The 27,909-nt window shown below is 50.6% G+C and overlaps 2 protein-coding genes across 2 annotated transcripts in view; both read right to left on the bottom strand.

The window, feature by feature from the left end:
* RAB43 (RAB43, member RAS oncogene family) overlaps positions 1 to 5,366 on the bottom strand; it is a 30,937-nt gene extending 25,571 nt beyond the window's left edge. The window contains exon 1 of the mRNA XM_004581338.2: positions 4,824 to 5,366. Coding sequence (XP_004581395.1) covers positions 4,824 to 5,027 — 204 coding nt within the window. The 5' untranslated portion in view covers positions 5,028 to 5,366. The remainder of the gene's footprint in view (positions 1 to 4,823) is intronic.
* Positions 5,367 to 12,943: 7,577 nt separating this feature from the next.
* On the bottom strand, positions 12,944 to 27,661 carry ISY1 (ISY1 splicing factor homolog). Its single transcript, XM_012925834.3, has 11 exons — positions 27,497 to 27,661; positions 26,329 to 26,351; positions 25,523 to 25,574; positions 24,766 to 24,831; positions 24,545 to 24,587; positions 21,968 to 22,080; positions 20,788 to 20,905; positions 19,115 to 19,237; positions 17,006 to 17,127; positions 13,982 to 14,068; positions 12,944 to 13,631 (listed from the first exon to the last, which is right to left on the bottom strand). The coding sequence occupies exons 1-11, from the start codon at positions 27,497 to 27,499 to the stop codon at positions 13,524 to 13,526; spliced, it is 858 nt and encodes a 285-aa protein (XP_012781288.3). The 5' UTR covers positions 27,500 to 27,661; the 3' UTR covers positions 12,944 to 13,523.
* Positions 27,662 to 27,909: the final 248 nt, after the last annotated feature.

Genomic DNA, 27,909 nt, shown 5'->3' with positions numbered 1-27,909 from the left:
GATCTGCAGGCCCAGGCCCAAGGGCACAGAAAGCCTCCGTGAGGAACAGATCTGGCAGCATCCCCAAACAAGGGGACAGGCAGCCTGATAGCCAGCAGAATAAAGGGGTACAATTCTACAAGGCTGACCTCCGTGCTGGACGTGAGGCCTGTGGGCCCAGAGCAGAAACGAATTTACATAACAGGCCTTTGTGTCGGCCCAGATAAGAGTGAGCAGAGGAGCAGTCAGAAGGTTTCTAAGGATTTAGTACCAGCTGAGATTTCCTGGGGGACAGAGAGGAGGGGGAGAATCGGAGGAGGAGTGAGTTCAGACATCATCTGTCGCACCCAGCAGTAACAACAGCAATAAAACAATGCCTTGCACTCGTCTGCCTTAGAGACCCTTGCTCTTGATTTACAACGGCACTTTCAGAATAAATAAGAGAAGAGTAATGCTGATGGTTGCCTCTGAGAGAACTGGGAGCTCAAGAGACAAAAGCAGAAAGCAGCTTTCTTCCTGTTTCACCTTGTTATGATTTTCAAATTTTAGAATCTGAACCATGTAAATAGCTTACCTATTCCAAAAATTTGTCAAGGAAATCTAAAACTATTCCAGGTCTGCCCAGAGTAGCCCAACAACCTACGAACGAGGAAGAGCAAAGATTTTGGTCCCATTTAAGGGATGAGGAAGACTGAGACTCCAAGAAGGGAACATGACATGCCCAAGGTTGCGGCAGGTTTGGAAGTGAGATCCACACTTACCTGATACAGTGCTCCTTCCCAGGAAACTCCTCAGTCTGGGAGAGCAGCAGCATTCCAGCTCATTTTCCTGGGACGGTGCTCAGAGCCACAGCCAAAGGAATCGACTAATGCCTGCTACACCCACACAAAGCCTTGCCACTGGCACGGCCAGATAGGTGGCCTCTTCGAGGACATCTCAGTGTTCTGACCAGCACTGCGGCACAGCCAGGAAAGCTACCGCCTGCCACACTGGAACCCTCTATAACCAGTTCAAGTCCTAGCTGCTCTACTTCCAATCCAGCTCCCGGCTAGTGTGCCTGGGAAAGCAACAGAGGCTCCTGACTTCAGCCTGGCCCAGCCCCACTCATTTTTGTCATTAGGGGAGTAAACCAGTGGATAGAAGATCCACTTTCCACCTCTGCTGTCTGTAACCCTACCTTTCAAGTAAAGTTTTTTTTTTTAATAAATGCTCTGATTAACTGACAAGTACCTCGAAATTCCCAGAGCATCAACACATATTATTAAAAATCTGTATTAGTAACGTCCAAATATACATGCTTTGCTCAATAACCAAATGACTCAACTGTGTTTGTACTAGATTCATTGATCCAAAGACCCAGGATTTACTAATTTTCAGAGGAAAAACTCAGCACTGAGGTCAAGTGTAACAGTGAGCACCAGGCTTAGCAGACTACCAGACCCTCAAACACTCTTTTTGTCATTGACTTGTAAGTGACCCTGGGTAGGCCAGTCACTTCACTTATCTGGACTCAGCTTCTCTTCTACTAAAAAGAGTCAATGAGCAAGCATATCCTGAGCACAATTGTCTGATGCTGGCCATGTGGAAAGCTGCACTTTTAGGGAGGGCGAGATAAACCAACCAGAAAGTTCAAGGCTTAGTGAGTCCCATCACCTGACACCAGAGTGATGCGGTGGAGGATCTAGGAGATCACACAAGGTCTCTGAAGAGACAGCACTCACACTGGGACCTGAATGATAAGCCAGTGATTGTGCAGGGATCTGGGGGTAACATACGATAAGCAAATGTACATATGCAAAGGTCCTGAGGCATGCGGTGGGCATTGACACAGGGGTTGTGACACTGTTTGGGATGCCCGCATCCTATCCAAGTCCCCGAGTTGGAGTCCCATCTGTGCTGTCCTTTCCAGCTGCCTACTAACGTGCACCCTTGGAGGCGACAGGTGATGGCTCAAGTACCTGGGTCCCTGCTATCCTCACAGGAGATGGGACCGGGTTCCAGGACATGGCTTCAGCCTGGCTCAGTTGACTGACACAGGCATTTGAAGAATAATCCAGAAGATGACCGATTTCCCTGTCCGTCTTTCAAACAAAAAAATTTTTTTTTAATTAAAATGTCCTGAGGCAGAAATGAGGCTGAGGAGTAAGGTGGGAGGGACAGAGGTTGGGAGATGAAGTCAGACAGGCAGGCAGACAGGCCTATCTCTCCGAGTAAAGGGTGGTGATGGGACATGATCATAGCAATAAAGGAATTTAATTAGATCTGTGATTTTTCAAATGTTTTCTTTTGGGGCCACAGAACTCTATAATCTGATAATGGAACTTCAACACACAAGATAAAACAGTCTCCTTTCAGCTGACTGAGAAGTTAGTTAAAGCCCTTTTGAGCCACCAGAAAGACCTGGGTCACTCCAAGGGACCTCTCCCTAAGGTTCTTCAAGTTCTAGCAAACAAGGACGGAGTGTTCAGAGAGAAGAGTGGACGCTATTTGGACCAACAATTCTTTCATCAAGGTTCCAGTTAAAAACCATACTGCTGAAACTGAGAGATGGAAAACAGACGAGCGGTTGCCAGGGGATGTGGTGAAAGGAGGGAAGTGACTCTAAGGGGACCCAAGGAACTTTCAGGGCTGATGGAAAAAGTCTCCATCTTGACTGTGATGGAAGTTACACGTGGGTGTACATCTGTCAAAATCACTATCTGAACAGGTAAAACGGGTAAAGCTTCCTATGTGTAAATGAAGCCGCAAAAAATCCCACTTAAAAAAAAAATCACATTGCTGGGAGACTTCTGAGAATTACTTTACAATGAGGACACAGACTGGATCCCGCTGAGTCAGTAGACCCCAGGAATCCTGACTGGAAGGGCAATGTCCCCGCTCAGTTTTCATTCCCAGCCTCCTCAGGGGGAGGGGCGTCAGGCATTTCAGACTGCAAAATAAGGAGGTAAATCATTGCCAAGGGCTTTCCCACTGCAGTCAGATCCTAGAAGAAAATCCACAACTCTGTGGAAGCAATCAACCTGGGGGAAGGCAGGGACAGACCTGCCAGCTGTGTGCCCTGGGGGCAGTGACATCCCCAACGGGCAAAGAGCACGGCTGACATACAGGTGGCTCCCAGAAGGTGGCTGCTGGCCTTGGAAAGACGGCCTTCCCCACATAACTCTCCTGCACCCAGGGCCACCACCTACGAGGAACAACCTGGAGGTGGTCATGGGAAAAGAAACCACACAGGCCCAGCTCTGCGTTGCATAACCTGTGCTTGGGTGCACAGTCCACACCGGGCTCCACTGGGCAAGGCACAGGCTGTTATCTCAGCAGATAAACAGGAACATGGACTCCCCCTCCTCCCCTCAAACCCCCATCAGCACAAGGCCACCCCCAGCCCTCAGACATAGGCCCACGACTTGCCAAAAGGTCACCACTGCTCTTCGTGTCTCTGTTTTCACACTCCACTCTCCCTGCAGCTGCTGGCGTCATCTCAGGGCACAGACCCGGCCAAGCACACACTCCACCCATGCCAGCCCTTCCCCGGGCCACCTGTTCCAAAAGGGGTGGTCCCAAGTGACTCAACACTGCCTAACGGTGGCACCTTGCTATTTTCCATCCCATGGTGACCAAAATACACAGAAACCTAGATTTTTTTTTAAAGAAACAAAAACAAACAAAAAAAAGCACCCTTTAGGAAGGATTTTCTGCTTCCGTGGTCACATCAAGTCTAGAGACATCTACTCATTCGGTCTGTTAACTGAATTTTGAATCCACACTGGGGCAAGAGGGAGGCAACACCCAGAAATTATCCCAATTTAAAGCAACAAAGACAAAGAACTAAGTGACCTGGCCAAAGGAAAACAATGGCCAAGCCCACAGCTACCCAGAGAGGCAGAACACCCCGGCAGGGGCAGGGCTTGGGGACCCCTTCTTCCTGGCTCCATTTCTTGAAAATGTTGCCCAGTGCCGCTCCAGCCTTAGATCCAGAGTGATCCCGAACAGAACAGCGAGTAAACTCAAGAACAGGGAGGGCGGTACAGAATCCTGCCCCCCCTCCGGGCTTCCCTAAAGCTAACCTCCTTGACAGACAGCAAGGCTCTGCCCAGTCCAGGTCTCCTGCTCAGCTAGTGAGGACCGGTACCTAGGTTGGGAAACTCTGATTTCATTCATCACACGCATTATTTATCAAGTCACCGCCAGGACACTGTGGCAACCACATCCTGCTGTTTCTATTCGGAGCCATTGCCAAAGCTTGGTCCTCTCCCCCATCTTCCGGTATCTGAAGTTTTCGGTTTCTATCAAACTCCAGCTGGGGGAGGGGACAGGGCTGGCCCCGCTCGTCAAGTTCCACCACCACCGGGTCCACAAAGAGATGGCCGGGAGGCGTGGCCTGGCCGGAAATTCTGACAAAAACTTCTGGCCCTCGGGTCCCAGAAGCGACTACTTCCCGATCTCCTCCAATCTCCGGGGTGCAATTTTCTGACTAAAAGAGGTCGAAAGTCTGTCTGTCACCCACCCACACACCCCGGACCCCCGCACTCCGTGGCGCCCGGCCTGTCCTGCCCCACAACTAGGTTTCACAGGCTGCCTTCCACTGGAGAAGTTATTTTGGGGCAAAATCCCACCAGCGTGTGAGCTCCGGAGCCCGGAGCCCCCTACTCCTCTCACCCCACCTCCAAACCGGCGCTCTGCGAGCTTGAACCCGGCCCAGACCCCAAGGCCCCAGGCCTGCTCTGGCGAGAAGAATGGAGAGGGGGAAGCAACATTCTGGGATCTGCAAGAAATTCTGACCCATCGGCCTCCCGGCCCGCCTGCTGGGGGACAACCTTCCAGGGACCCCCGCGCTGGCCTCCCACCTTGACCCGCTTGCCCTGGATCTCCAGCGTCTTCATGGTGAAGTCGACGCCGATGGTGCTGCCCTGGCGCTCCGAGAAGGCGCCCGTCTTGAAGCGCTGCACCACGCACGTCTTGCCCACGCTCGCGTCGCCCACCAGCACCAGTTTAAACAGGAAATCGTACTGCTCGTCCGGGTCCCCCGGACCCGGGCCCGGACTGGCCATGGCCTCGCTGGAGCCGAAGAGCCGGAGCTCCGGATCCTGGGGCCGGCCTGGCTCACGCAAGCCGCGGTCTGAGCGCCTTCAGCTCCAGCCCGAGGGCCTCCTGGCGACGTGGAGCCAGCCGCCTCGACACCTGAGCTAGCGGCGCCGCCGACCGCCGGCCCCGCCCGGCACGGAGCCAGGCCCCGGAGTCCCGTGGGCTCAGCTCCGCCCGGACTCGCTCGGTCTGGCCCTCGGCAGAGCCTCGGGTCGGCCCTCAACTCCCCGCCAGGCCAGTCAAGCCCTCAGGCCCGCCCCCGGCACTGCCTCCCGGGTCTCCTCAGCCCGACTCCGCCCCGGCCACGCCCAGACCCCGCCCCTAAACGGCCCCCGAGCCTGCCGTCAGCACTCCGGCTCCGCCCACCGCTCAGCCGCTGTTAGCCCCGCCCCCGGCCCAACTGTGCCCTCGGGGTCCCGCCCCTTCCACGCTCCGTCCTTCAGCTCCGCCCCCAACACCACGCCACGCCCCACAGCCGATTCTACCTTCTGTCCTCCCAAATGCAAAATCACCAGTAAGCTCGAGGCCATGGTGGCGTCTCTGGGTCTGCAGTCCTTGTACCTAGTCTTTGAGGGCAGTGTCACCTCAGCTCTCCCACCTACAGGCAGGGCGGCAGGGCAGCAGAGTCGTGTTTGTATCTGTCCCACGCACAAGGGGTGGCCTGAATGGCAGCGTTCTCCTACCTGGAACTGGAGAGGTCAAGATCCTTGGGAGCAGAGCAACCCCAAGTGCCGTTTGGCAGAAGGCTAGGCCAGAAAGCAGGGGTGGGAGACCCCAACACGCAGCCTAGCTGTGGTTGTAGCAGCTGCCTGCTTGACTCACAGCAGGGACCGGCTCAAGTGGATCCAACTGGGGAATTCAGCCCAAATCCACTGAGAAGAGGCCCAGGGTGGTCCCTGCGAGCTGGGCAGGAGGGTAGACCAGCACAATGAACCAACGCTCCCCAGAGTGGTGGGGCCCAAACATCTGCACCAAGTTTAAGGGCTTCCCAGGCCCCAGGAGAGACAGCACTCAGACAGCACTCCCTTTGTTGAAAAGTGTTGTTGATTTACTTGAAAGGCAGAGAGAGAGAGGGAGAAAGATCATCCATGGTTCACTCCCTGAAGAGCCACAGGACCAGGAACTCTTGGGTCTCCTACATGGGCGCAAGGGCCCAGGTACCTGGGTCATCCTGCTGCTCTCCCAGGCAGCCAGACAGGAAGTGGAGCAGCTGGGACTTGAACCAGCATGCATATGGTACACCGGCATTGCAGGTGGTGGTCGTTGGCCTCAGATACCTTCTCTTACAGCACTCCAATTCCATAAACCTGCCTGTTGTGGGTTAGACACTGTGCTACGGCCATAAAATACACCAGGGAGCAAGGCAGACAACGGAACAGGGAAAACGACCTCCCAGAAGCTTGGTGAGACCATGGAAAGTGAGACCACCAGCACAATTATCCCCGAGGACCCTGACCAGACCCACGGGCCAAATGGGGAAGAAATCCAGACCCAAGGAAAAGACAGCAGAGTTTTGTTTTTGAAACAGTTTGAACTCCACCTCCTGGGAAATACCCAGTGGTTTCAGACAGGAAGCCCTGAAGTGCCATTGAAAGGCAATTCTGAGATCCCTGTTTTGTACATCAGAAGAGAGCGGAGAACTCAAGTGGCAGGAAATAGCTCCCATTCCAAGGCAGGAGACTGAGTAGTGTGACAGCGAAGGGATGTGGGTGCTGGGGTGGGCTCTGATGAGCACAGTGTGTCAAGGTACAGGACCCCAGAGCCCAGGAGCCAAGATGAGATGTGTTTAGTGGGGAGGACCCTGTGGCCCAGTGAACCAGGAATCCTCAGAGAAATGAGGCCCAAACGTGTGAAGTGGAAACAGGATCAGCTGAGAGCAGGGAGATGGGGTAGGAAACAGAATAGTAGTGGGAGCCTTAGCCTGGGATGGGTTTGGAGTGGACTGGGTATGGGCTTTGTCAGAAAACCTTGCTACCATTTGCATTTGTGAGATGATCCAGCATTCAACACCTGGACTATGGCGGGGGGCAGGGCACCATTCAGGGACTTCTTTAAAATTATTCAAGTGCTTTAGACATAGAATGCTTCAACACAACGGATAGAAATGTCTGCAGTGGGGATAGCTATTGACCCAATGCCTAAGACACCTGTATGACATTATCAGAGTGCCTGTACGTAAGTCTCCTGCCAGGACAGAAGCTGGGAGGAAACAGGTGTGGCTCAGGTGCTTGGGTTACTGCCACCGCTTGTGGGAGGCTGGAGTCGAGTTCTGGCTGTCGGCTTTGGCCTGGCCCAGCTCCAGCTGTTCTTAGCACTTGTAGAGTGAACTGGTAGATAAAGATCCATGTCTATGCCTTTCAAATATATAAAAATGAATCAAACTTTAAGATGTTTATGACACAATATTTACTACCCAAAATATGAAGTAACATAAAACACAAACTTTTTTTTTTTAAAAGATTTTATTGTTATTGGAAAGCCGGATATACAGAGAGGAGGAGAGACAGAGAGGAAGATCTTCAATCCGATGTTTCACTCCCCAAGTGAGCCGCAACGGGCCAGTGCGCGCCGATCCGATGTTGGGAACCAGGAACCTCTTCCGGGTCTCCCACGCGGGTGCAGGATCCCAAAGCTTTGGGCCGTCCTCAACTGTTTTCCCAGGTCACAAGCAGGGAGCTGGATGGGAAGTGGAGCTGCCATGATTAGAACTGGCGCCCATATGGGATCCTGGGGCGTTCAAGGCGAGGACTTTAGCCGCTAGGCCGCGCCGCCGGGCCCAAAATACAAACTTTTAAAACTGGGTTAATAATCTAACCTCCTTAAAGCTAGTGAAGGGTAGGTTGAATGAATTTTGTGCCACTGCTACATTGTGGCACCAAAGCAAATAAACCAACAGGCATAAAAAAAGTAAATAAACTTATACGCATCTCATAGCAGCAATGCTCAGAACTCCTCCATGCTGTGTGAGGGAGCAATGTGCCTGCTTTCCCCTTTTCTTCCCAACTTTCATCTTAATATTTTATTCACATATATATTCATATGTATATATACATATTTCAAAGACAGGGAGAGATATATCTTCCAGTAGCTGGTTCACTCCCAGCTGGCCACAATGGCCAGGACTGGTCTTTGTTACAGGCAGCAGTCAGGAGATTCATTTAGGTTTCCTATGTGGATGGAAGGAGCCCAAGCACTTAGGTCATATACTGCTACTTTTCTCAGGCCATCAGCAGGAAGTTGGATCAGAACTGAAGCAGCCGGGACACAAATCAGCACCCACGTGGAATGCTAATGTTGCAAGCATTGGCCCAGTCACAACTGTTAAAATACAGCCTTTAATAATCTCATGCGAACTTCTTTACATGATGGTGGCACCGCTAAGGTTGAAAGTGCATGTCCATGGGCCTGGCACAGTGGCCTAGTGGCTAAAGTCCTTGCCTTAAACACGCTGGGATCCCATATGGGCGCCAGTTCTAATCCCAACAACTCCACTTCCCATCCAGTTCCCTGCTTGTGGCCTGGGAAAGCAGTCGAGGACGGCCCAAAACCTTGGGACCCTGCACCCATGGGGGAGATCCAGAAGCATTTCCGGGCTCCTACCTTCAGACTGGCTCAGCTCTGGCCTTTGTGGCAGACTGAGGAGTGAACCAGCTGATGGAGGATCTTCCTCTCTGTCTCTCCTCCTCTCTGTATATCTTTGTAATAAAAATAAATAAATCTCGGGCCCGGCGGTGTGGCCTAATGGCTAAAGTCCTCACCTTGAACGTGCCCAGGGATCCCATATGGGCGCCGGTTCTAATCCCGGCAGCTCCACTTCCCATCCAGCTCCCTGCTTGTGGCCTGGGAAAGCAGTCAAGGACGGCCCAAAGCTTTGGGACCCTGCACCCACGTGGGAGACCCGGAAGAGGTTCCTGGTTCCCGGCTTCAGATCGGCGCAGCACGGGCCCGTTGCGGCTCACTTGGGGAGTGAATCATCGGACGGAAGATCTTCCTCTCTGTCTCTCCTCCTCTGTGTATATCTGGCTGTAATAAAGTGAATAAATCTTTAAAATAAATAAATAAATAAATCTTAAAAAAAAAAAAAAAGAAAATGCATGTCCAATCAGAAATACAGGTGAAAAACATAACAAAGGGCCTGGCATGCTAGATTAGTGGCTCAAGTCCTCACCTTGCACATACTGGGATCCCATATGGGCGCCAGTTCTAATCCTGGTGGCCCCATTTCCCATCCAGCTCCCTGTTTGTGGCCTGGGAAAGCAGTCAAGGACAACCCAAAGCCTTGGGACCCTGCACCCATGTGGGAGACCCAGAAGCAACTCCGGGCTCCTACCTTCAGACTGGCTCAGCTCTGGCCTTTGTGGCAGGTTGGGGAGTGAACCAGCAGATGCAAGATCTTCCTGTCTGTCTCCTCCTCCTCTCTGTATATCTTTCTAATAAAAATAAATATGCCTACATAGTGGGTGTTGGGTCCATGAACCCCCCTCCGGGGGGGCAGCAGGTCCTGGGTTTCATGGCCTGGAACCTTGGGCCTGGCTGTGCATTGGGTGCTGGACCCGTGAGCCCCAGCGGTGGGGCACCCAGAGGGGCCTGGTTCTCCTGGTCCAGGTCACCAAGCCCACCTGAGTGGTGGGGGCTGGGTCCGTAAGCCCTGGGAGTGGGGGGGTCCAGCGGGTCCTGGGTCTCAGGGCTCAGGGCCATTGGCCCACCTGTGAGGTGGTTGCTAGATGTGTGACCCCAGGGGTGAGGGTCTGGCATGGCCCAGATCTCCTGGCTCAGGTCTAAGAGCCCACAGAGAATTGGTCCTCCTCAGTGTAGAGGATGGAGTGCTGAATGACAGACTATGGTGCACACGGAGGACATGGAAGCTCACTGGGGCCTGCAGAGGACATCTGGTACCATAGCAGAGAATGGAGAACAGAACCATAAGGTCAATGGTGTCACCCAATGGACACTGGAAGGGATTCCTCATCCACAGACTGGCGAGATCGACAGTATTTTGAAACTATCACATCCACTGGGCAGAATCTTCGGAGCATGCGCCACACTGTGACCCTGGGTTGGTATCAGGTGGCCTTTCTCCATCTTCAGGTACTGGGATGTTGGGAGGCTGGATATGGCCTCTCCCGTTTTCTCTCCCCTCCCCGCAGAAATGGGAAGAAGAAATGGAAAGTTTGACAACAATGATCACATCACTTCTCACTAACCTTAGATCCTTCCCACACTGATTGATAATGTAAATATCAACTAAAATTTTTTAAGAGGAAAAATAAATAAATCTTCAAAAAAATCACAAAGACCAGATACTAGCCATATTCTCTGTCTACAATATAGAAGAATGTTTGCTACAAGATAGTAGAAAACAAAAAGCAGCAGAAAGACTAGTGTGCTCTTGGCTGAAGGCTGGGAACTCAACTACAGGTAGCCCCCCTAGTCCCTTTTCAGAATCCTAAAATGCCGTTAAACAAAGGCCAAATGAATCTTCCACACTCGGACTATCTGTTGATGGCATCAGTCTCACACTGTAGGTTTTGACTCAAAAAGTGGGGACCACCTGCCTTTCAGCACCCCTACTCCAACATGTGCCAAAGCTATGATAACCCCTCTAACCTTCACTGCCATTCCCAGATCAAGCCCAGCTTCCGTCTGCTCTCAGCATCTGAACCTAACCACATCTGCCTGCTAGAAGTGATGTCAAACTTCATGACAGCCCCAGACCTCAGCAAAGCCATGTTCACAGCCTAACTCTCCTTGCTAACATCTGCCCCATGCCACTGCGTGCCAGTCTTCCAAGGATTCCTACTGTGGCCCAGCCAGAGGGGCCTATGGACAGCTCTGCCCTTCCCTGCTTGCACGTTGTCCAAGAGGAGGCATAGGCTCAGAGTTCACAGGGACTTTAGGTCCTGGGGTGGGCAGAGAAGTATGTGGTGCAGGAACTGGGCATAGCCCTGGGCAGTGCTGGAAACAGCTTTCCTCTGCCTGCCTGGCACTGCAGTGAGAAGGGACAGACCCAGAAAATCCACCCACTCACAAGTCAAGGGGTACTCAGAAGCGGGTTGGGTTTGATGCTCCCCCCACAAGGGTCACAGCGAGCTAGTAGCAAAGCCCCACCTGTGTCCTCTCCAGGGCACTAGAGGCTGTAACATGCCACTCCCCTGTTCTCCGTTATGCACCTGTGAAGCAGGGTACAGAAAGCCGGTGGGTGTGGCAGAAGGAAGAGAAAGGTGTCACCTCTTCCTGGTGTACAGGCTGCAGGAACAGGTGGGAGATGGGCTAGGGTGCCAAGGGAGCAGAGTCAGGCAGGAGCTTGGGTTAGGCTGGCCTTGAGGCCAAAATGAAGGGAATTGTTTCAGACTCAGAGGAGCCCAGGTGGGGTGGGGGAAAAATGGATGGGCAAGCATCTATGAGAAAGTCTTTTGGGAAACTGCATGCAGAGTCAAAGCTACTATAAACCATTAAACAGACTTTGCTAAACAAAGGCTGCTGAGACTGGTTCTGTTATTGTGAGCTTTGCGCTGGGCCATGGTGACCATACCCACACCACCACATCGCTCTGAGTGTTCATACCAACCCAGCTGGCTTCTGGCCTGGACAGCAGCCCTCCTGAGAATCACTCTCAGCTCCCCCAGGCCCTGCAGGGCAGGGACATTTGCAGGACTGCTGGCCTGGGGCTTCTCCAACGTAACTCTGTACACACAAAATGTGAGGTTCTAACTGCACTGGCGTCCATCCTGTAGAAACCCCAGGCAAGGAGGCCGAGTGCAGCAGCGAGTTGCAGGCCCCAGCCCTCTCTCAGGATGGGCTCGTTTGAAGCCATCTGCCTTCCGCCTAGGGAGCAGGACCCCCGATGTCTGCACTTGCTGCTCTCCTCCAAAAACAGGGAGATGCTGTGGTGTGCACTCCTTGGCAGGTTGTTGTCCACTGCCCATCTGTGGGCATCAGCTCCAGGCTTAAACTTTAAGCAGGGAAGCTGAGGCCAGCCCCAAAAGGCACCTGTTCAAAGTGCCCCATGTTCACTCCTAAGCCCCAACTTGAGCCTGTCCTGTCCCAGAGCTGGATTGGTCTTGCCTGGGACCCTATCCCTTCCTCCCAATGCCTGGGGCTCAGCTGAGGAGGGCTCTGCCAGTCTTCTTCAGGAAGCCCAGGATATGGGGGTCCTAGCCTTGCCTTCACCTGCCCAGGGGCCACTTCCACCTCTCCCTAGCCCACCACTTGCCTGGGCCTCTGCCCCCGCCTCCTCCTGCTCTATCCTTGCCTCAGTTTCTACCACATGGCCACAAGTAGTTTCATAAAGTTAAGTTCCACATTGACTAGCTCTCTCCTCCCTTTCAGGACCGTCCATGGCTCCCTGTAGCCCTCATGTCTCAGTGTCACCAGCTAATTTGACCTGCTTGCCCAAGAGGTGTCAGCTACACATGGCTCATTCATCCCAACCGTGCTTCTCGCTGGTACAGTTCCTGTAAGATCCGTCCATCTGTCATGGGCTGAGTTCTACAAGTTCTGGACAAGCAGCCTCAGCTGGAGCCCCAGATGGTTCTGTGATCCACAGGCCAGCAGGAGAGTCCTGTGCTAAGCTCCTGACACTCATGGCCGCACGGTGGGAAACAGCATCCCACTGTTGTTCAGCGCCAAGCCTCCGATCATCCCTCCTGGTCAAACTGAGGCTTTGGACTCCACTCACGTGTCACTGTGCTTTTCCACCAGTCCTGAACACCCCTGGTCAAGCAGCCCTGTCTATGACTAGCCAGTAAGCCCAAGTAGGAGGCCCTGGTCCACCCTGTCAGACGCACCTGAGATCTGGCTGTGTCCCAGTCACAGCCCAGTGCCCCTCCATGACCTCAGTCCCATGTGTCACAGCCCAGGGCACAAGTTGCAGACAGGGAGGTTTTCCTTTCTTATTAAAAATCTTTAATAAAAATAGTTCTCTGCAGAACAGGTTATAAAATAGAAGGAACAACTCAAACTCCTGCCCCCAGGTAGGAGCAGGGGGAGCAGGCAGAGCTGAACTCAGGCAGAACCAGGAGCAGTACCTGGCGTGAGGGTGGCGCTGGCTGCCAGCCCGTGGGATGCAGGTTCAGAGCTGGCATCATCTCCTTTCTCAAGAGAACATGCATATTTGTAGAAAAAAATAACATTTTCTCATGTTGTCCACAAATGGCTCTTGCATCCTACAATATCACACTCCCATGCTGAACAATAACCTGTTTAACACATTCCAAGACCCAAACCATGGAGGCATCTGTAGCCAATGTTTGTATAAAGGGCTGATGTGTTCAGTACCTAAGCAGAGCCCTAACTCCCAGCAGCACGCCAGGAAAGAAAAGGTAAGAGAGGAATGGGGGTGGAGAGGGGAACAGGAGGTGTGGAGGTGCCAGCTGGTCTCCCTGCTACCCAGGGTTTGCAGTGGCCTGCAGGAGATGCGGAGCTCCCTGCAGACCTTCCGGCTCCAGAGCACTCCGCTGGCCCTAATAGCCCAGGAGCCTCTTGGCTTCTTCGCTCTGCGCCTGCAAAGTCTCACTCGCATACTTCTGGAGGAGCTCCATCTTCTTCCTTCGCACAAGCGCCTCCTCGATCTGTGGACACCAAAAGCATAGGACTACTTGGCAAGGCCCTCCGACACCCATTGGGACCTGGGCAGAGGGATCTCCTGGCGGCTGCCTGCCCCAGGAGAGCCTCACTCAAACCCCCACAGTGATCTCCAGGAGCCCTCTCTCCCATGGAAGGTTCTGAACAAGAGCTTGCATGCATGGGTCTCATCTAACACAGGGATTTCGGCTCCTTGTGGATTCAATCCGTTCCATGAGCCCAGTGACAAGCACCCCAGGGTCAGGGCTCAGAGCTGTCCTAATGCATGGGAAACCCAGCATAGTGTTCTGCAGGGCCTGCTGGGTCACTGCCACCCCGAGGGCACCCAACATCCTACCTCCTGCTGCGATGGCACGGGCACGTGAGCGATGAACTTCTGCTGCCCGTCCTCCCCACCCTTCTCTTGGCTGCCTTCCTCATCAGACTGGACAAAGAAAACAAGCACAAGTCCATTAGCAGCAGAGCAGTTGAAGCAAGGAGTGTCGGCGCTCCTCGAAAAGGCAACACTCCGCAGTGTTTCAAAGGGAAAGAATGAGGACGTTCTCTTCTTACCTGGGAAGACACCCGATACACGTTATTAAATAGCAAAGCAACACAACACCGAGTCTGGTAAGCTGCCTTTCATATAGGGAAGGAAGGTAAGAACAGATACTAGCAAGCACAGTGAGAACGAGATGGATGCAGCAGGAACAGATTACAGAGGAGCCCGTGGAGTATCTCTATGTACCTTCTCATTTTTGAACCTTGTGACTGTATTACCAATTATTTTAAGAAATAAACAATATGTAGAAAAGATCAACTCAGAGGCTGCATGAGTCGATATAACGCAGACTTGGAAACAGCTGGCAAGAGAGAACTCTTGTGCCATTTGGGGCATCCACTGTTTCCCGTGCAGCCCACACACTGCTGACCTGTGCACACTCTATGTGGAATACCACTCAGCAGTGACAAGGTGGAAGCGACTGATCTCGGCGACTCCAGGGATTTCTCGGGTGCTGTGCTGCTGCCACAGGTGACGCACAGCATGTCTCCACTCATAAAACACTCCGGAAACAACAAAATTAAAGATGTGAAACAGTCTGGCAAAGAGTGGCTGGAGTGTGAAGAGGCAGCCCAAGAGGGCTAAGGGGAGGGTTTGGAGACTTGACTGCAGAGACGGTTACACAGATCTACACATGGGACCAGAGACTCGGAATTGACTCATCATTCCAACGTCAATGTCCTGGTTTTGTTACTGTGCTATATATAAACCCATGAGACACAACCACTGGGAGAAACCGGGGGTGAAGCGTACACAGGATCCTTCTGTATTCCTTTGCCAACTTTCTGTAAATCTACAATTACCTCAAAAAAAAAAAAAAAAAAAAAAGGGACAGCATTGGGGCATAGCAGGCAAAGCTATCACCTGTGTCATTGGGATCCCAAATGGGCACTGGTTGGTTCAAGTTCCAGATGCTACATTTTTTTAAAGATACTTTTTCATAAAGACCTGACCATTGTAGCCATCTGGGGAAGTGAAACAGTGGATAGAAGATCTCTCTCCCCTTCTCTCTATTTAACTGACTTTCTTTCTTTACTTATTTTTATTGGAAAGGCAGATATACAGAGCAGGAGATACAGAGAGGAAGATCTTCCGTCTGATGATGCACTCCCCAAGTGGCCGCAATAGCTGGTGCTGAGCCAAACTGAAGCCAGGAGCCAGGAGCTTCTTCCAGGTCTCCCAGTTGGCCCACCCTCAACTGCTTTCCCAGGCCACAAGCAAGGTGCTGGATGGGGATCAGGGCAGCCAGGCATGAACTGGCGCCCATATGGGACTCTGGTACGTGCAAGGTGAGGACTTTAGCCATTAGGCTACCATGCGGGGCCAATCTCTGACTTCCAAATAAATAAAAAATAAGGGGAAAAAAAGGTTACTCTGTGGCTTTTCACTGCTGTTCAGATAAAGGTGCTGAGCCCTGCACCCCTCATTCACCCCTGCCCTGCCGCCATGTGTCAGGCATCCAGCTCTGGAGCCTTGCTGTCCTAGCCCGAGGCCCATTCATCTCACTCTCCCGGCCCTCTCAGCACAGGCTACTCCTACACCTGGAGCACTCTTCCCTCGCCTCCACTGCACCTGATTAACTCCCTTGGTCATCTCAAACTCCACTGAAGGGTCAGTTGCCCAGTAAAGCCTTGGTGGACTCTCCCTGCACCACACTTGCCACTGAACCTGCTTATTGGACCGTCTACCCACTAGGAGCCACACACTGACCTTGTATGTTACTGTGTCCCTGCACCTGGCCTGGACCTGCACACAGTAACCACTAGTTCAACCTGTGGAAAGCACAGGTGAGTATCTTGGGCTGCAGAGACCCCGTCAGGTGACAGTCACAGTGCTTCAGACCCCTCACTGACCCCATGGCTGGCTCCTGAGCTGTTCCTGAGAGGAAACCTCAGGTTTGCTATCCACAAGCTTCTCTGAGCCTGCATCCTTGTCGGGATGTCACAGCAAGCTCCTCACATGGCACCTACCTGTCATTGAAACATGGGGGAGCCCTTCCCCTGTCAGACAAAAAAAAAAAAAGGCAGGATAAGCCAGGCCCTGCAGAAGGGCCTGGAGCCTGAGCGGTGGGGACCATGACTCCACCCTCAGCTGTCAGGCTGTCAGGCTGTGAGGCAGTTGCTCTAGGCCAGTTTCTGTACATAAAATGACAGGGCACAGAAGAACCATCAGCACTGCCACTGGAATACAAACAATGAGGTCATGAGCTAAAACACAAGTTTCACTGGGTTTACACACACAGTTCCAGTATACCACGTAGTCCATACTTAAGAAGAAAGGGAGGCAGACAGCACTATGGTCCAGCAGACTAAGACGCTGCAGAAAGCACCAGCATCCTCTTTGGGCACTGGTTCGTGTCCCAGCTACCACACTTCCCAACCAGCTCCCTGCCTGTGGCCTGGGAAAGCAGTCAAGGACGGCCCAAAGCCTTGGGACCCTGCACCCACATGGGAGACCCTGAGGAAGCTTCTGGCTCCTGGCTTTGGATTGGCTCAGCTCTGGCTGTTGCAGCCACTTCGGGAGTGAATCAGCAGATAGAAGATCTTCCTCTCTGTCTCTCCTCCTCTCTGTATACTTGAGTCTGCAATGAAAAATAAATGAATCTTTTAAAAACACATAAAAATGCTGCACTGTGTTCCTACATCCCCATAAAGCACATAGGTGACAGACTCTTGCAGCCCCCTCTTTTCTGAACCACCCACTGTCCCCCGCTATCCTGCCCTTGAGGAAGCTGGCCTGGGACCCCCACCTTGACTAAGCCAAGCTTGCCCCCTGCCATGCCTCAAGGATCCAAGCACCACTGGGCACCAACTCCAGTACCTCCTCCTCGGGGACGGCGTAGATGTTGATCTCCTCCTCCTCTTCCTCCTCCTCTTCCTTCTCTCCTCGCGCCAGCCGAGCCTCTCTTTCTGCTTTCCACTTTTCCACCTGCTCAGCTTTGACTGAAGACAGGGCAGAGCAAATGCTATTTATTCCAGTCTAACTAAGCTCCCCACACTACACAGGGAAAAGCCAAAATACCCTTGAGAAATGGACACCTTTTATTCTGCCCAGCTGGCTGGGCAGTGGGTATAAGGCTACTTTGGTCCTACAACAGGTCCACAGGGTCTCTAGAAGGCAGTACCTCTAGGCCCTCCCCAGCCCAGCACCCCGAGCAGCTCCCATGTATACTCTGAAGACAATGGCAGACGCAGGGAAGGAGCCCCAGCTCCAACCACCTGTAGCCCAAGTACTGGCTCAGGGTGTCCCAAGGGATCAGCGTGAACACAATCCTCCCACTCCTATCACGAAGTGTTGAAAGAACACCTGTAGGGCCCGGTGCCACGGCTCAGCTGGCTAATCCTTCACCTCCAAGTGCCATGGGCACCGCTTTGTGTCCTGGCCATTCCATTTCTCTGATTGTGACCTGGGAAAGCAACAGAGAGTGGCCCGATGCCTTGGGACCCTGTACCCATGTGGGAGACCCAGAAGAAACTCCAGGCTCCTAGCTTCAGGTCAACTCAGCTCTGGCCATTGAAGTCACTTGGGGAGTAAACCAATAGATGAAAGATCTTTATCTCTGTCTCTCCTTTTCTGTGTAAATCTGTCTTTCCAATAAAAACTAATAAATTTTCAAAACAGAAAGAAAGAAAAAGAAAACAAAATAAAGAACACCGATAGAGCTGGCGTTACATCACAACGGGTTAAACCGCCGCTTGTGACACTGGTCAAAGCCCAACTGTCCCACTTGTGATCTAGTTTTCTGCTGGTATGCCTAGGAAAGCAGCAGACAATGTCCCAAGTGCTTGGGCCCCTGCCGGCCACATGGCAGATCCAGATGAACCTTCTGGTACCTGGCTCCTCACTGCAGCATGGTTACACCTCTCCCTCTCTCTGTAACTCTGCCTTCCAAATGTAAGAAAATTTGATGACAGTGCTGGTATAAAGGGAGCACTCACTCAGTAACATCCCACTCACTCCACAGCAAAAACCTTGAGCTGCATCTTAAGTAGATCAAAAAGCTACTGAGAGACTGGTGCTATACCTGCTGAGAGGGGTTCTAGTCCCGGCTGCTCCACTTTGAATCCAACTCCCTGCACACATGCCTGGGAAGCCAGCAGACACGGCCTGAGTGCTTAGACCCCTGCCAGCCACATCAGAGACCAGTCAGTTCATGGCTCCTGGCCACAGACAGCTCAGAATTGTCTGCTGAAGCCACTTGAGGAGTAAACCAGCACATGGAAGATCTTTTCTCCTGTCTTTGTACATTTCTCTATTCAGTCCTGCTTTTCAAATAAGTAAGTTAATGAATTAACAAATATTTAAAACAAAAAAGCTGCTGAAATGGGCACTATTTCGTAGGTTCAGACAGGCCATTCTAGAAAAATACCTAGATGCGGCTTCTGACCCAGCATGGCCCTAACCTTCCAGCCTTCTGGGATCAGCTCTTCACCAGACGCCACCTGTCAAGACCCTCAGCCACACAGAAACAGCTCTTCTGGATCAAAGCCTAATTTAATGATCTGTTTCTGAGAGAACAGAAACCTGGGGTCTCTTATAAGGAAATAAAACATCCAGGCCTGGCATTGTGGCATAGCACACTAATCTTCCATTTGTGAAACCAGGATCCCATGTTGGCACTGGTTCAAGCCCCAGCTGCTCCATTTCCCATCCAGCTCCCTGCTGATGGCCTGGGAAGGCAGTGGAGGATGGTCCAAGTCCTTGGGCCCCTGCACCTACATGGGAGACCTGGAAGAAGCTCCTGGCTTTAGAAGGGCTCAGCTCCAGCCATTGCAGCCATCTGGGGAATAACCAGCAGAGGCAGGACCTCTCTCTGTGTCTCTCCTTCCCTCTGTAATATCTGCCTTTCAAATCAAAATAAATCACTCTTGGGGGAAAAAAACAAACAAACAAACAAAGAAAAGAGAGAAACGAATCATGCAGACTTACGTTTCTTCTCATATTCCTGCTCCAAAGGCACAATGACTCCGTCGTCTTCATCCAGGTACCCGTAATACTCAAAATCAATGGCCCTCATGAGCTCAGCACGTGTCTTCCTGGGAGGAGGCAGAGCTACAAAACAGCAAAAACACAGCTGGATATTCCAGTCACACTCACACACCTGGGCCTCTCCCTGAACAACGCTGTGGATGAGCCACACGGCGTGTATATTCCTGAAAATGTCATGAACTAGGCACTTTCCTGAACTGGGCAGGAAATGACAGAAGTGATGCATCACATTCGGAATCAATGCCTTAAGGCAATTCGTCCAGTTAAAAGAAAGCCATCCTAATTAAAAACAAAGAGAAGCAAGCTAGTAAAGCTTTACGGACAGGTGTGAATGGCATCATCGTTTCCATGAACAGTAAAAGCTGGGGAATAAGTTACAGTTATAAATTACAGAATGCATACTGGGATATTCTGCAGCTGCTATAATGCTGTTTCACAAGTGCTTAAATTACACAGCATGTGTCATAAGGTTTCATGAGAAAGCGTGTTGGTGAACACAGGTACACAGGTCAGACACAGCCACTCTGGAGACCCAGATGGAATTCTGCAGCCCTGGCTCCAAGCTGAGCAGCCCCAGCCGTAGTTGCCTTTTGGGGAGTAATCCAGCGGATGGAAGATCTATCTCTCCCTCATTGCTCTACCTTTTAAATCTTAACATATACATATAAGCAAAAAAGATCAATGAGAAATTCTAAAAGATAACCAGGATATTGAAGCAATATCTAAAAATCTAAAGGAATATGGCAACCCAAAAGATTAATCAAACACTAAACACAGTTTAATTCAAAGCTACAAAAATTTCAACTGGATTGTTAATTTCATTAGTAATTGTGGCAATAACAATTGGAGACAGATATGTGAATTACTCTCTTGTATAGGTTATTAAAAATGACACCTCAGAACCAGTGTTGCGCATAGTAGGCTAATCCTCCACCTGCAGCACTGGCATGCCTTGGGATCCTGCACCCACATGGGGACCAAAAAGAAGCTCCTGCATTTGGCCTGGCCCAACCACAGCCACTGCAGCCGTCTGAGGAGGGAATCAGAGAATGGAGGATTTCTTTCTTTCTCTCTCTCTCTCTCTCTAACTGCCTTTTAAAGTAATATATTTTTAAGAAACTAAATAAATCAGGAAATGTTTAAAATAAAGCACCTACAATGTGGGAACAACAGTTCCTTGACGGGCCCCAGCGGCATAGCCTAGCGGCTAAAGTCCTCGCCTTGAACTCGCCGGGATCCCATATGGGCGCCAGTTCTAATCCCGGCAGCTCCACTTCCCATCCAGCTCCCTGCTTGTGGCCTGGGAAAGCAGTTGAGGACGGCCCAAAGCTTTGGGACCCTGCACCCGCGTGGGAGACCCGAAAGAGGTTCCTGGTTCCTGGCTTCGGATTTGCGCGCACGGGCCCGTTGCGGCTCACTTTGGGAGTGAATCATCGGATGGAAGATCTTCCTCTCTGTCTCTCCTCCTCTTTGTATATCCAGCTTTCCAATAATAATAAATCTTAAAAAAAAAAAAAAAAAAAAAAAAACAGTTCCTTGACTTCAGGGCACCGTCCGGCTAGCAGCACTGAGCACACGGCGAGAGTTGAGTCTCACAAACAGGACATACTTACGTTCTTTTTCAAATAACTCTCTAACACCAGGCAAATCTTTTGCTGCTCCAAAATACTTGTAGCCTCGGTTTCCTGGGACTTCTTTTCCTTCATGATCCAGCATTTTTGGGCCAACTTTCTTTTTGAGAAGAGAAACGGAAAAAAACAAACTTAACCTGTAAAGCTATAGTTTCTATGAGTTGTGAATACATTTTAAGATATGCTAAATGTAAAAAAATACAGGTATATAGAAATATGCTTGTGTACTTTCTTTATTCTTTAAAAAGAAAAAAAAACCTACAATCTAACAACAGGAAAATCGTTTAAGTAAGCTATAGCATGCTCACTTCATATTTTCAAAGTGATGGTCTCATGAAATTGTCTTCCTGACTCCGACGTCACTTACGGAGGTGGACATTTCACCTAACAGTTTAGATGGCCCTTGGGAACACCTGCATCCCATACCAGAGTCCTGAGTGTGTCCTGGCTCTGCTCCCAATTCTAGCTCCCAGATAAGGCTCACCATGGCAGGCAGCTCAAATACCAGAGTCCCTACCTCCCACATGGGCCAAGGTCCAGGCTCCCAGCTTCAGCCTGGTGTGGGAACCAGCTACTGTGGCATTTAAGGGAGTGAGCTGGTGCATGGAACGTGTCAGTTTTCCCACCTCTCAAATTTATGCTTTGCATAAATTGTTTAGCATTAGACAATTCTAGAGGAGTACATGTGTTTATGTCTTTGAATAGTGTCAAATTTGAGTGGTACAACTTAAGACTACTTTACCTACTATCTTAATGACATCTGAGCTTGCACTTCTAGACACACTAATATATTTCCATGTAACCTACAGCAGTCTACTAGGAAAAATAAATCTTTTCCACAGCACTGCTGAACGGGTTAAGAGCAACTACCCATTTAAAAATTCCTAGCACAGTGCCTTGAACAAGCCAGCAATCTGGCAACGCAAGTACTTTGCCTTTGCATGGGAAAACACATCCCAAAGTTAAGATTATGGTAAAGTATGACAGTGGATTCAGCTTGTGCGCATGGCACCCCGCTCTTGGGCCTGTGTGGGGTGCCCTTCTTCAGCAGCACAGGCTTCCCACTGACATGCAACAGGCCGTCTCCCACTGTCAAGTGCCAACTCTGTGGCCCAGGGCCATCCAGGCCCCCAATGGGCACCAAGGGCTGTGGCTCACTTACTCCATAGTCAGGACCTCCCAGCTCCTTGACTCGGACCTCCCAGTGGCCTTTCTCTCTCAGCAGCTTGTTAATTTCATCATTCAGGTCACGAATTCGGAATTCACCTAAACCAGCTGGGAAACAAAAAAATGTCAATCATATATTTCTTCAAAAGGACACACCCTTAAAATGTGCACCAAGACCTCCAACACATAGTCAATATTATATCTTTAAAATGCACATAAAAAATAGTAAAAATAAATAAATAAATAAAATGCACGCTAACAACTAAAGAGGTATATTACATTCAAATACTCATTTAAACTGACAAGACCAACCATCAACACCCAGATCAATGAAACAGCAAGGAGTTCATAGCATAGAGGAAAACCTTCATCTTCATTAGCACCTGACAAACACATGAAATGAGCAGTTTCCCTGCACCTACTAAAACAGCAGGCTCTGAAGGGGCGGGGAGGGAGGAGACAGCTCGAGCCCACTGAGACGCCGCAGAGCTGGAATAAGGACCTTGGCCGCCCTAGCTTTAGGCAATGGCCTAGGTTGCCTTGCACCTAGGCAAGTGTTACAGAGCTGGGAGTAAAGTGGCCAATACTTGGTAGGCATCCTGGGCCTGGTTAATGCCACATGCTAACTATACCAGTGTGCTAGCATAGTCACCTGTTCTATCTATGTTATTACTGTTTTTAAAGACATGTGGGGGGATTTGGCGCTGGGTGCCCCAGGTGCTCCCGGATGCAGAGACTGTAGACTGACCAGGGAAAGGGGTAAGGGGAAGTTTGGGAGGGGGGACTGGTGAGGGAGTATGTCGTAGGTGAGGAACGACTTCTGAAGTACTTCTGCTGACAAGGGCACTGCACTTGCTAACCATGGAATGCATGTGTCAGAACTGGGCCTCCTCAGTGGCTTAGACTGAGCAGTGGACGGCATGCCAGATGCACACGGGGGATAAGGCAGTCCACCGGGGCCTCAGAGGACATCTAGTATCATAGCAGAGGATGGAGGGAAGAACAAACTGGTCAACTATGTGTTGACAGCAAATATCTGGGTGATTGGAGACTCAATGGAGGACTACGTCAGCCAATAGACCTTGGAAGGCTTCCCTCATCCTTGAAGCAATGAGATCGAAGGTATTTCAGAACTATTGAAACCACTTGAGCAGAACCCTCAGAGCATGCTCCACATTGGGGACCCTGGGATGACAACAGGTGGCTGGCTGTCCCCCATTCCCGGGTACTGAGGTGGCTGGGAGTCTGAGTATGGTTTCTCCCCCATCATCCCTTTCCCTCAGATACAGGAAGAAAAAGAAAATTTGGAAAAAATGGTCTCACCCACTTTTAACATCATCAAACATAAGATTAAATAGTATTTTGGGCCCGGTGGCGTGGCCTAGCAGCTAAAGTTCTCGCCTTGAATGCTCCGGGATCCCATATGGGTACCGGTTCTAATCCCGGCAGCTCCACTTCCCATCCAGCTCCCTGCTTGTGGCCTGGGAAAGCAGTCGAGAACGACCCAAAGCTTTGGGACCCTGCACCCGCATGGGAGACCCGGAAGAGGTTCCAGGTTCCTGGCTTCGAATTGGCACAGCACCGGCCGTTGTGTTCACTTAGGGAGTGAATCATCGGACGGAAGATCTTCCTGTCTCTCCTCTCTGTATATCTGACTTTGAAATAAAAGTAAATAAATCTTTAAAAAAATTAAATAGTATTTTAAAAATATAATAATAAAGGGCCTGGCAGCGTGGCCTAGCGGCTAAAGTCCTTGCCTTGCACGCCCCGGGATCCTATATGGGCACCAGTTCTAATCCCAACAACTCCACTTCCCAACCAGCTCCCTGCTTGTGGCCTGGGAAAGCAGTCGAGGACGGCCCAAGGCTTTGGGACCCTGCACCCGCGTGGGAGACCTGGAGGAGGTTCCTGGCTCCTGGCTTAGGATTAGAACCAGAGCCCACATGGGATCCCGGCATGTTCAAGGTGAGGAGTTTTAGCTGCTAGGCTACCACAGTGGGCTCTACTACGGGTTTAATTTGCTCTTCATTTCGTTTCTTAGGACAGACATTTAGATCACTGATTTTGGAATTTATCTCATTTTCTATTTCATCATAAATTTTCACTTAAGCATGTATCACCTAAATGCTTTCATCCCCAAATTATGAAGCTATGTTTTTACTCTCATTCAAGTTAACTTTTTTCCTAATTTCTTTGTAGTTTCTTGATGGACACATGGGCAATTAGGAGCATGCCGTTAAACTTCCAACTATTTAGGAATTTTCCAGATATCTTCCTGTTATTATCAAAGAAGCATATTTTGCATGAATCAATGATTTAAATTTACTGGCATTTGTTTAATAGCCCAGAATACATTTAATTTGATGAATGTTCCATGCCCTCTTAAATAAACGAAAATGTACTCTTCTGTGGCAGGTAAGGGAGTCAGCAAACACCAGCTCTGTCAAAATGGCAGCACCAGTCCTATTTCTACATTATTAGCAGTTTCCTCTCTTATGAATTAATGACAGAAACACTGAACTAGTGAAGCCCACTTCTGGGTTTGAGAATAGAGCAGCTCGAAAGAGCTTACCATTCTGAATCTGTGCCACTTTTTTAGAGATCTCTCCAATGATCTGCGGGGGGAAGCAGTACATTTATTGAGCGGAACATGTCTGAAAGCATAGGAAAACAGTCATTCAAATTCAGTAGCTAAAATATTCTAAATTGCAGCTTAACCACAATTCAGAACTATAACTTTCATCCAGGTGATAAGCAGCGGTTGGAGGCGTGTTGCTTCCCCACAGAACCCACCTGTCGTCTCCACTTCTCAGCCTTGGGCAGCTCCGTGCATTCGGAGGCGAGGAAGGGCCTGCGTTCCTGAGGGGCAGACAGAAGCTGTCACCATCAGACACGTGACAATCCTCCCTGGGCACTGATAACCAACTCAGGCTCAAAGCCTTGCACTTTGTCTGATGGCCTAAATATGTGTGGTGTTTCAGTTCCACAACACCCTTCCCAAGCTTTCACCTTCCCTCCGCCATTGCTGCTCAGAACACAATCATACAGATAAGAACATTCACTGAATTTCACTAATACATTCAAGTCCTGGAAACAAATGTCCAGGAATGTGATCCAGCTACATATGTCACAGCTACTGCATGATACACTTACAGGACTTCAAGATACAATGTAACTAGAAGAAACATACTTAAATATGTGTGTGCATCCACCGTGCACAGGCCCGTGTCTAAAGAAAACTATCCAGTGAACGGTATGTATGCTCCTTAATGTGGCTGCACCTCCAGTTGAGATCACTTGCTCATTCAGTTTAGAGCTGCTCTCCACATCGCACTCCACTCCCTATTCAATATTGCACAGAGTCGAGATAATAAGAGGATTTAGCCATCACAGGACAGAAAAATCCAGAAGCATGAGCAGCCGGATTCTCATGGTGCCCCAGCCCTGGGAACCTGGTGCAGACTGTGCAGAGTCCATGCAGTACAGAGGGGGACCAGGGAAGCTGTCCTGTGTGAACCTCACTATATATGTTCTTAAGACGAGTACCCACCTTCACCTTCCCTTCTTCCAACTGAGCTTGGCGAAACCTTGCCAAGGCCGTCCTAAGGGGAACATGGAAGACCCCATCAGATTCCACTCACAGACTTCTTGTCACCCAAGTTCCAACAGGGTAGATCTACTCGTGACAATACCATCATTCATTTATATACCTCCATAAACACACACACACACTGTCATGAAGAAACCGGAGCAGGGAAGGCTCTAAGGCACTGCGGGGTTAGGCAGCCATCTGTGATGCGAGCATCCTAAAAGGATGCTGGTTCCTGTCCAGGCTGCCTTACTTCCTATGCAGCTCCCTGCTAATGTGCCAGGGAAAGGGGTGGAAGATGGCCCAACTGCTCAGGTCTCTACCACCCATTTGGGAAATCTGGATTGGAATTTCAGGCTCCTGGCTTCAGGCTGGCCTGGCAGCCCTGACCATTACAGACATTGGGAGAGTGAACCAGTGGATGAAGATCTCTCCCTCTCTTAAAAAAGAAAGAAACAAGAACAAAAAGGGTTTCCACATTCCCAAGACCCTACCATGTGTGCATAGTGAGTAAGGGAAATTCTACCTATCAGACCACAATGTTGAGCAACAACACAGCAATGAGCAGCCACAGGCGATGGATGCTCATCCAATGTAAGCTCTAGAAGCTGCCAGGAAATACTAATGGAAAACATGAACAGCCAATGTGGGCATGCCGTTTTAACACAGGTATACAAACAGCTTTTTCAACAGGCTCCCATTTGGTAAATGTTCGAATACAAATAGAGCTCAGTAATGGTTACTGCCCAAACCAAGTTGATACTTACATGGCCTTTTCTGCATTTCGGGCCTGGAAGGAGAGAAGGCAAGAAAAATGACAATGTTTTAAACACTTTCTAAAAAGTATATAAGTGAAAAATTCTACAGTCACAAGCTGAATGCTAGACCTCTGGTATAAACAGCAGCAATCACAACAACAAAACCAAACAACGACCACATCTGTGTCTAATCTTTACTCCAGCACTTCTCCCTTGCAGCTCGCTCGGTTAATCTCATCACCACTCCAGAAAGTTCTTCCACAACAATCTTCTTCCCGGCTAGGCCGGTATCCTCCTGGTTAATACCGACCACACACTGCCCACCTAAGCATCATGACTTTCTGCTGGATTTTGGGGTACGGTCTTGCAAAGTGAGTTTTACGTAGAGTGTCAAATGACTGAGCCATGAAACAGCATTAGGCAGCGAATGTGCTCTCTGGGCTGAAATCAGGGCAAAGACAGACCTGACTTTCACTCCCAATTTTTCTGCTGACCATCCCTGAGAAGTGGTCAGTCTTGACCCCAGTTTCCCATCCTTAACACGAGTTCAGGAAGATCCTCCCTTCCAACTGACAAACACTACAAAACGCTGGGTGGACAAAGGAACACGGCGGTGATGCAGGACACAGGCTCCCTGCAAACAAGGCCGCTGTAAGTGCACTGGTTTAGAACCTTCTGGGGATCCTGCGCTCATCTCTGCACGATGGGGGTTTCGGTTAAGGCAAATGCCTTTCCCCATTGCAAAAACTGTCCAGCCCCGCTAACCACAGAGGTGACATCCTCGCAGCACCTGCTGCCTGTGCCCTCCAACCCCCGAACGTGGGCGACGTGTTGGTCGCTGTAAGCAGGTGGAGCGGCTACTCTCACGAAGCTGGCACCATGCGTGGGAGACCGAGAACACACAAAGAGGGCCAGCGTGATCACTCAACTGCCGGCCTCCCAAATGGGCGGCGGTTCGTATTCTGGCAGCTCCACTTCCCTTCCAGCTCCCTGCTTGTGGCCTGGGAAAACGGTCGAGGATGGCCCAAAGCCTTGGGACCTTTGATTCACGTGGGGGGGACCCACAGAAAGCTCCCAGTTTCTGATTGTCAAGACAGGCAGGAAGGGAAGCCCCTGGTTACGAGCTAGGGAAGTCCGCGGCAAGGCACCTTCTCTCTCACGCACACACTCCACTCACCATGGTTCTGAGGAGGCCGCTGCGGCCCACGGAGCCTCACAGACTCGTGAGGGCTGACCGCCGGGGGAACTAAAGATTCGAACCGCGAACGCAAGCCTGTCTGTGTATCGGAAGAATAAATGGAAGCACTGCCACCGTAAGACAGGAAGTGGAGGACCGGAAGTGAAGATGAGCGTCGGCCTGGGAAAGGGAAGGACTTATACAAGGGCTCCTGGAGGCGGTCCTTTCGTGGCTTAGGGCGGGATCGCGCAGGCGTAGTTGTAGCCCCCGGGATGGCTGGTGGCACAATGTGCTCAGTGTCCGCTGCTTTTCCCTCCGCTCACCTTCTCGGCCTTTCCGGGAGAGCAGAGGCTGTCCTTGGGAAATGACTAGTTCTTTTTTTTTTTTTTAATTTATTCATTTTATTACAGCCA

This window comes from Ochotona princeps, chromosome 21, assembly GCF_030435755.1.
Source record: "Ochotona princeps isolate mOchPri1 chromosome 21, mOchPri1.hap1, whole genome shotgun sequence".
In the NCBI taxonomy this organism is placed as follows: Eukaryota; Metazoa; Chordata; class Mammalia; order Lagomorpha; family Ochotonidae; genus Ochotona; species Ochotona princeps.
Note: the sequence above shows the minus strand (reverse complement) of the source record. Positions and strands in the feature narration are given on the sequence as shown.

What these genes read in the sequence shown, in the direction of transcription:
- ISY1 (XM_012925834.3), bottom strand. An exon ending in CGAAATGCAGAAAAGGCCAT is followed by an intron (nt 25,575 to 26,328) that starts GTAAGTATCAAC and finishes TGTTCCCCTTAG; the next exon opens with GACGGCCTTGGCAAGGTTTC. An exon ending in AGAGTTATTTGAAAAAGAAC is followed by an intron (nt 19,238 to 20,787) that starts GTAAGTATGTCC and finishes GCTGTTTTGTAG; the next exon opens with CTCTGCCTCCTCCCAGGAAG.